This window comes from Cynara cardunculus (assembly GCF_001531365.2).
Source record: "Cynara cardunculus var. scolymus isolate 2C chromosome LG 10, CcrdV1, whole genome shotgun sequence".
Taxonomy (NCBI): Eukaryota; Viridiplantae; Streptophyta; class Magnoliopsida; order Asterales; family Asteraceae; genus Cynara; species Cynara cardunculus.
The window spans coordinates 5741712-5751627 of record NC_037537.1 but is presented as its reverse complement, the minus strand read 5'-3'; the positions used below and the strand labels follow the sequence as shown (position 1 = coordinate 5751627).

The following is a 9916-nucleotide window of genomic DNA, read 5'->3' as shown; positions in this document are numbered from 1 at the left end:
TACCAAAAAAAAAAATACAAAAGAAATCAAAATAAGAGGATCAAGTAGACCAACATTGGTAATTTATCATTTATCAATCAAATGTATTAATCATTAAATCAATATAAACAATAAATATTCAATATTTTAAGAGGTTTAGTATTTTTTAACAATGAAGAACTGTGAGTGAAGATGAAAGTGTGAGCGAGTGAGTCTGTGAGAGTGTAAGTGAAGTCTTGGAGATGAGTCAGTGGGAAGGGAGTGAGTGGAGTCTTTGGGGGGGTTATTTTTTATTAGTTGGGGGCCTAAACAATAATTATTCAAATGTTCCAAGAGGTACCAAAAAAATTTAACCTGCAGATAGAGATTTTGTTGGGGGCAAGTGCCCTATCACGGATGCTTTTAGATCCGCCCCTAGTATGGATGACAGGCAGACCTATATTTTTTGGTTTTAATATGACTCCTTACAAGCGTTGTTTCTATCTACTATTATTTAAAAATAATCAAGCAATTCCATTGAATTGAGTATGATTGTATGTGATAGCACCTACTATACCAAAAATATTAATGAATCTGATTATTGCAATTGCTCAGGATACCTATTTTTAGTTTCTAAGGTGTATTTCTTAGTTCAAAATCTCTCTCACTAACTGGAATCAAAGAATTAGATCTTTTCTACAATGGTAATAGGCTTGGGTTATAAACTTATAATCTATAATATAATCTGATGATCGAGTCGATTCTATGATTATAAGTTCATTTCATAACGGACCAAACCCGCATAGGGTTATATACATTCTCATTATGAGAAGAGGTCATTTTAGCGTATCTAAACAGATACTATGTTTACACATGGATCCCTACCTCATGGTGTGTCACAGGTTTAACACGGCGTGAAACACAAACCTTGAGTCACATGTCACAACTATCATTGTAGCAAGCCTTTTAGAACAATGCACAAAGTATAGGAACCAACAATGTAATTCACTCTTACAGAAATAATGGTTAGTTTGCAACTCTAGCCATCATGTTGCACCGGACCTATCTAGCTTCGATAACTCTGAGGCCTACTACGGTAAGGACAACCTTCACGTTGGCAATGGTAAGGGTTTACCCATTCTACACATTGGTTCCTCACAACTTCATTCACCAAACAAAACCTTTTCCCTTAAAGACATACTACACGTACCTGACATAAAACAGAACTTACTTTATGCTCAAAAATTCTGTTTTGATAACCATGTGTACTTTGAATTTCACTCTACTTTCTTTGTTGTGAAGGACAAGTTCACACACACTATCCTCCTCACTGGTCCAAGTAATGGTGGTCTCTACTCCTTTCGTCCTCAGCCTCAGCTTGTTCAGAAAATGTCATTTTCTACCACACGTGCCTCTTCCACCACATGGCACCAAAGACTTGGACATCCACATCCACAACTTTTGAAGTCCATGTTATCTAAATATCATTTACCTTTACAAAATAAGTGTGCTAGTACTTTTTGTGATTCATGTTCTGTTGGCAAATCGTCTAAACTTCATTTGTTACCATCTACTTATAAAAGTTCGCACATTTTGGATTTGGTTTTATGTGATGTATTGGGGCTCGCTCCTGTTCCTTCTTTTGATGGTCACAATTATTTTCTGATGTGTGTTGATCATTACTCCAAATTTATGTGGATCTTTCCACTAAAACTAAAATCTGATGTTTATGCCACTTTTAAACGATTCCTTGCGATGGTTGAAAGGCATTTTCAAACCAAACTGAAATTTGTCCAAACCGACTGGGGAGGCGAGTTTCGGAATCTCTCCCAATTCTTCTCTCCTCTTGGCATCACCCATCGCCTCTCATGTCCCCATACAAGCGAACAAAATGGCTTTGTTGAATGACGACATCGACATGTTGTTGAAACCGGTCTTTACTTGCTCAATCTCATGTTCCACAACGGTTTTGGCATTTTGCTTTTGACACTGCAGTCTATCTTATTAACCGAATGTCATCCAGAACCAACTCAAACACCTCACCATTTGAACATGTGTTCAAACACAAACCCGATTTTTCCTTTCTTCGTGTTTTTGGATGCCAATGCTACCCTCATCTCCATCCATACAATAAACATAAAATTGACTTCCGCTCTACATCTTGTGTGTTCCTTGGTTACAGCACCGCTCATCATGGCTATCGGTGTTACGACCCACAGTCTGATCGTCAATACATGGCCCGTCATGTTCGATTTAATGAACAATCATTTCCTTTCCAAACATCTCCTCCAACCACTCCTACTCCAACCACCTTCTGCCAACTTTACAAATTACCGGTCACAAGCTTGGCTTCAGGATACAGGCTCTGATACCAAGATAAACTTGGTAATTGTGTGTATATACCGATTACAATCAGGGATATATATATAAGAGATACATTTATACTCTAGACCCTCTAATATAATTATATATATATATATATATATATATATATGTATATCACACTTAATTGTCTAATATACATACACACCCAATGTGTTCCATCCCATCTGAAAATACAAATAATAAAGTGGTTTCTTAAGCTTATAATAATAAAGTGTTTATGCCAAATCCACAATATGGGTCATTTGCAAGCAATGTATCAACCAAACCATTGAAGGTGTACTCTATTGATTAACAAACACCAGAGAATTCAAAAAGACCACAAGTCTACCGGCTATGGCCATGCATGATACAGAGCTAAGAGCCACGTCTTCTGCTTCTAAAGATCGATAGTAATGCAATAGCAAAGCAGACATGAGAGTGGGTGATCCATATTTGGAATCATCGGCGTTTGGAGTTTGTCGTTGCTTCCCAAGCTTGCAAAATGTTGTCTACTATTTCTTCTACACCAACCCCGTGTTTCACCTGTAAATCCATATGAAACATACATCATTGGAACAGGAATGTATGGCATCCTTTTGGCAGTATCGCACACTTTTAAGTGTATTTTTTCTGTTTCTTATTTTTTGCCAGAGGTGTCATCCTCTTTCCAAGAAAATCCAAAAAGAAAAGATCAAACTTGATGAGAACATAAGGTCGATAACGAGAAGGGTAATCAAACTGTTCAATATGCTCGGTAACATGTCTAGTTGTCTTAAATACTTGCAATTGGTTCAATCACCATTTTTCTAAACACCATGTGTGCTTATGAAGCTTAATAAAACCTAACTGAAATGAGGGTAAACCAAGAAATGAGAAGAAAGGGAACCAAGTTTGCTTGAAACTGACAAGTGAATCGAGGCTCGACTCCACAATCCACATGCTCATGGATGTTTATATGCAGGGGGGTGGAGTGATAATTCGAAAAGAACCAGCACAATTGGAAATTAAAACCTGAGGGGGAGGGGTGATTGAGAGTTTCAGCCTCATTCTAGTATTTTTGCCATCTAAAAAATTTGTTTCATTGACTGTAGCATTCAATGGTTGGTAAAAAGCGAAAATTCAAATTAGGAAATAAAATACCCACAAAAAGAGTAAATGGGTGTTAAGAATCATTTTACCTGAGCAAATACAAATGGTCCACCATCACGCATTCGAAGTGCATCACGCTCCATGACTGCCAAATCAGCCCCAACTGCTGCTGCAAGGTCAGTCTTGTTTATAACCTGAAAGTACACAATTAAATCAAGATTAGATATTTCAACAATTTTACTTTAATTGAACGTTTAACGCTACAATGAAAGCAAACTACACACAAGAAGGTCAGCTTGTGTAATGCCTGGGCCTCCTTTGCGGGGAATTTTATCACCACCAGAAACATCTATGATGTAGATTATGTAGTCGGCCAGTTCCCTACTAAAGTTGGCAGCTAAGTTATCTGCCGCCACACGAATTAAACAAATATCAATTAAGATAGCGGGCATGCACTTGCAATTACGGATAGGAAAACAAGCAAAAATATGCTCTATGAACTGGAATCAAGTCTATTTAACCTATCCATGAACAATGCAAAGCAGGGGAAACCAATATCACCAATTACCTCCGCCAGATTCACAAAGAAGTATATCTGTTTTGTACAAATTAGATAGCTCCTCAAGAGGGCCAAGATTAATGCTGATATCTTCCCTAATAGCAGCATGTGGACAGCCTCCAGTCTCCACAGCACGTATCCTTTCCTCCGGGAGTGCTCCATTTTTCACCAAAAATTCACCATCTTCTTTTGTGAATATATCATTTGTAACCTGAATAATTGTCCACACAAGCATTACTCATTGATATGGACTAGAGATAAGAATTAAATACAAACAACAATAGAGTTAATAGTTAAAACTTCACTAAAACATAAGCTGACAGGCACATATAAATGCCAGAAAAATGATGGTATCAAGGCAAAACTGGATTCGGCATGATAATACTACATGGCATCTGGCAAAAGAAAAAAAACAAGAGTTTTTTTTTTTTTTTTGCAAAAAAAACCACATCCTGGAAGCTAGGGTGCCAAAATGAAGGCAAAATGGCAAGGGGTCCTCCTATTCAATCACAAAGTTAGTGTCCACCTATCCCATCCCAGTTAGGGATCTCGTGTTAGTCATTTATGTTACACTTGATAAATGGTTCATCATCATAGGGTAGGCAAGGATCTAAATAGGTGATAGACAAGAATCTATAGTGGTGGCGAATAGTAATGTGACCGTTGATATCAAAGTAACAGGAGCTGTTTTCAGAGGGGCGTCCCAAGATACTTTAATTATCAAGTTATCATGACAGGAACATTAATTGGTGTAGAGGTACCATGTCTATCATCATTTCACTCTCACTATCCTCCTCTTTTTTTGTAATGTTAAAACCGATGTGATAGCAACGAAGCCTCTGATCAGTCCAATGGGCTAACATTAATAGATCAGCCCAACAACCCAAGCCCTGGAAGGTTTACTATTGCAGGAGGAGAAAGGGACAGGTGTAGGGTTATATTAGTGAGAGAAGACTATAAATAAAGAATGTTGGGTAATGATGTGAGGCATGTGAGTAATTATTTTCCGCTGATTGTGATTGAGTTAATAAAATAGTGGTGAACCTCATCTTTTGGATGATTAGAGATTCGCACCATGCATCTAATGAATTGATGCTATATGAATAAAGTTCAACTAAATACCGCGTAATTCGTAATCATAGGTAAAACAGTCATTTCTATCATTCAGACTGTTGATTCCAGAAAAAGAAAAGTAAATAACACATTTTTATCCAGATTGATAAATTCATCCAGACACACAAATTTATCCACTTGATAGAAAATTTGGTAAACAGCCCCTAACCAGTGTTAGATTTTAAAAAATCAAAAATATATGAAATCTCAACAGAAAATACATAATTTAGAAACACGAGAGACGTTTGGTTGCCATACATACCGCAGCAAGACTATACTTGTCACGCAACTGTTTACATAGTGCCAACATCAAAGCTGTTTTCCTGCAATGCCAAGCGACAACTTAATTAGGAAACATTTGACACTTACAACTAGATAAAGTAAGATGGTAAAGATCGAAAAATAGAACATGCAGATTGCAGCAAGATACAAAAATGTTCATTTTTCCATCCTCTTCTATTTGACAATTAGAGTTGTTTAAAATAACATATTAGTCTTGTCTACTTGGTGTTTCTAAACATGCTTATTGCATTTATTTAAATATCAAATTTGAGATTCCATTTTTACAACCTACAAACAAAAAGTATCTTTGATCCTAAGAACCTATAACCAATATTAATATTTTAAATTGCAAAAAAATAAAGAAAAAAGAAAACTGTTTCCAATTCTTTAATTGTTTAGAAGCAAGAACTCAATGGCAAGTTGATAGAAACGAGAACAGAATAATCAATACAGCAAACTAAAACGAAGGATTAAGCTATTTGATTATCAGATTCAAAAGATTGAGATAAAATCAATAGGAAGCTGATGAACGACCTTTCCTCCTGCCCAAGCTTTCACAACTGAATACTCCCTGTTGGAAAGTGGAAACTATAATTTTTGCCTACCCTCCCTATTGCTAACCCCATTAGTATTTGTAATGTCTCATACGCCTGTCCATTGATCCATTCCAAGGGCTGGGTGATCATCTAGAAATGGGCTTCCGCTAGTGGGCCGTTCCCTATCAATGCCGCCGTCTTGAAGAGCAGGCTTGTCCTCAAGCCTGGAATCAGGGTACCAAGTTTGAATGGCGATTGCATCCTCCCAAGTAGCTTCTTCTAGCCATGTCTTAAGCAAAGGTTGACTGTAAGGTGAAGAGGAGACTCTCTGCAACTGAATAACGGTTCCATCTTTCCAGAACCGCATTTGTTGGGTATTGCCAATTAGAAACCACATCGCCCAAGGTTCCTAACTACGCTATGCCAAGAGTTATGTCCAAGGACCCCAAATTGTAAACCAAAACATCTACAATACGAGTAAAGGTCCCCAATTTATTGAGACCCCTGGCATACCTCAAATATATATAAGAAACTCGGGTACCTCTGTCAAAACAGATGGAAAGAGGGTTTGTTTGTCGAATATCCAACCCTAAAGCCAACAGTAACTGTTTTGAGAAGAATTTATGTGTTGCCCACTATCAACCAAAATTAGAACGGGTACAACCCGTAATTCGCCGGCCAGTTTTACCGTCTTCAAGGGCGGAGAAAAGTCTGATGCAAATCCATAGAACTCAAGGGCATTAAACTCCACATCTAAGACTGGATCATCATTTCCTTTTTCCTCGATATAACAAACTTCATCGTCCTCACCGAACTCGTTACCATCAGCCAACAAAATCACACGCAGTTGCCCTTCCATACACTTATGCTGAAGAGAGTACCTTTATAATACCTGTTGGGTATATATATATATATATACATATATCTATATGTATGTGTGTACATATCTATATATATATATATATGTATGTGTGTGTGTATATATATATATATATGTATGTGTATATATATATATATGTATGTGTGTGAATAAATATATGTATCGGAGCATGTGTGTGCGCAAATATATCGGAGCAAGTCTAATAAAAAAATGTGCTAAATAATTTCAGCAGGTGTATATTAAGTTGGGTTAAGTTTGTAAATAGCTTAATTTTGAGGGTTTAACCTTGCTAAACCCATGAGTAAAATTGAGTTGATAGGGTTGAATCCCCCCTTTTATCTCATCTCCCACACACGTCCCAACTCAAGTATTTTTCTTTTTTCCAATCCCAGAGAAACCTCAAGAAGCTAAGGAAAGAAAATCCATTGAAAGGCGGGAGAGAAAAGGAGCTATAGTTTGAAGTGGGGGCTTGTCAATTTCCTGTCGATTGGAGGTAAGTTCTGTCCCAGTCTCGAATTTAATGTAATTAGTAACTGGGTTGTGAATTTTGGGTGTTTGTTTGAGTAGAATTGGAGTCGTTTCGGTGGCCCGAAAGACATCGATTCGGATAATAATGGCAGCAGCTTAGGGTTCCCTTAAGTCACCATTTGAACTCCAAAATTCTGCTCTTTCCCTCTTGATTTTAGTCCTAAAAAAATTGCTTGTCATTGGTAATTATAGTTGTCGTTGTCTTATTGCCAAGAGAGGTGTTAATTGCCGGAAAACAGGCCTAAACGACTCGATTTTCGGTCAAATTTGCCGCTGTCCCATGGTCCAATAATTGAGTTTGATCTTCCGGTCTGAGTTACTGGTTTGTCGTTAGATTTAGCCATCAAGGGGCTGAAATTAAGGTATTGGGATTAGTATTCGGAGCTGTTTAAAACGTGTAATGTTCATGGAAATATCCCTTGTCCTCCTTTTTGAAACCGTTTGTGTCACAGCCTAAATAGATGAAATTTTTGAGTAGTAAAGTATATAATTATGTTTTCCTATTGGTTAGCTAGTTGCCAAGTTCTAAATATATATATATGATGGATTTTCAGACCGTTTAGAGGCGGGATCCATATATACATTATTTGATCAAAGCCTAGCAAGGTGATCATTTATGGAGCAAAGTCTTGAAAAGGGTAGTTTAAAATAACTAATATTATGGCGCTATAGTAAATCAATTACGTGATTAGTTTTAACCGGAGCTTTTTGTATTATATAGATTGGATATAAGGGAGTAGGCTTAGTGATTTTTAGGCATTGTGAAGTTTAAGGTACGGATTCCTAATTCTATTCGTTTATTTGATTTGTTTAAATATGTTTACGAGCCCTTAAGCTTTCTCTCAACTTGGATTAATTGACTCACGATTGTTGATATTCTTTTTGTACCGCATTTCCATTCACTTGCAATTGTTCTTTGTCGTACATGTCGTAAGAAAGCCACTTTCTAATCATGTTATTTAAGTTGGTCAATGTTGGTACAAATATGTGTTTTCTCCAAAATAATACGTTTATTTGTTCGGTAACATTTTGGTATGATTTTACCTCTAAAAGTACACATGTTGGTACTTGTGATCGACTATGTATTATTCGATTTGAGCCTCTTTATTGTTACGAATACTTGCTTATTCAACATAATTCCTTACTTGGCATATGTTTGACTTTCCATTTGATTTTGTTATGTATTGACCATATGTAAGACGTATGACGTCACATTCGTTGTGACAACTCAACTCCGGGTAACTCGAGCTACTAACCACCTATGGGGGTACTATAGGCACGTCATTGTGGCACCGATGGCGTGACACTAACCGTGGTAGTGTGATCGGTCCATGGAGTCTCCTCTTTTGTGCTCTAGTGAGAGCTATTTTAGTGTGATGGATAATATATTAAGGAGGCGTATGGGTCGGCCCTAGCACATGTGATTCGTTTGTAGGATGGATGTCGGTGTAGTGTCCAACGAGTGTGGCCCTTTAGAGAAATAAAGCTTTTTTATTGCTTTATTTGTCTTATCAAAGTGCACTACTATGGTTTTGTGGTGCTACTTAGAGAATGAAATACACTGTATTTCTTTCTCGCAGAATTATAACTTACGTCTGTCTCTAGTTCATATGCTAGAGGGATAATTACTGAGGGGTAATGGCACTACTGGACATGGTTTTACTCTTACAGAATACATTATATCCATGTAGAAGTTGTACATCACTAGGATATGCCAGATTTATCCTAGAACCACTACATTCTCCATAGGAAATCCCATGGATAAAGTAGCCTTCTCTTAAAAACAGAAAAAGAGACTATTCAATGCCTGTCTCCTGCTTACTTCTTTCTAGTATAATCTACATAGAAAATGTTCACAACAGGTAAGTAAGAATTATCCAGGGTAAAGACGCATGAGTGGTACTATCCAACCTACGATGGCATCCAACACTATGGCACCCTACGTTAAGTCAGTCAGCTTACAAGGCACCATACACATGACTAGAAACATGCAGCTATGCCAAAGGTACCCCACGTCATATCAGCATGATACTTACAAGGGACCCCACGTCATATCATGAAAAAGACCTATCGTTAGAATTCTGTTAATTAACTATTTAATCTATACCAACATAAAAATAGAATAAATCATGCGACATTTCCTATCCACATTGCAGTCCAATCTTGAGAGGTTACGAATATTACCCCATTGTTCTGATGTATATGATTCATCGTTGAAGGACAATAAAAGTAGTGCGCTACCATTGTCTTATCGTCCTAGTATCAATATGTTATGTAGTAGAACTTATTTACCTATGTCTCCAATTAGTCTCCCGTCTTTGTCTTATCATGGTTCTCATCGTAGTCTCTTTGAGAAAAACTTACTGAATAGTCCACATTCTCTTAGCAGTAATACACATTCTCTTCATAAGAAGTCTTCTTCAAGTGAGCTACAACAACCTCAAGAAAATTGTTTCACATTTAGTACGTGCGGATCTGCAGTTCAACGTACAACCTTGTGTGGCCATATGTATGACACTTGTCCTGTTAGTTAATATGCAAGTGTATGCATTTTTTGATCTCGATTTGTCCCTTCATATGCTTTCGTATGATTATGTTATTTGTTGA

General features: G+C 37.1%; 1 protein-coding gene across 1 annotated transcript in view; it reads right to left on the bottom strand.

Annotated features, from left to right (window-relative positions):
- Positions 1 to 2508: 2508 nt before the first annotated feature.
- Positions 2509 to 9916, bottom strand: part of LOC112518965 (urease accessory protein G) — a 16692-nt gene continuing 9284 nt past the window's right edge. Inside the window, exons 3-7 of the mRNA XM_025126789.1 lie at positions 5346 to 5406; positions 3980 to 4181; positions 3696 to 3817; positions 3501 to 3605; positions 2509 to 2865 (exon numbers count right to left, since the gene is read on the bottom strand). Coding sequence (XP_024982557.1) covers positions 2782 to 2865; positions 3501 to 3605; positions 3696 to 3817; positions 3980 to 4181; positions 5346 to 5406 — 574 coding nt within the window. The 3' untranslated portion in view covers positions 2509 to 2781. The remainder of the gene's footprint in view (positions 2866 to 3500; positions 3606 to 3695; positions 3818 to 3979; positions 4182 to 5345; positions 5407 to 9916) is intronic.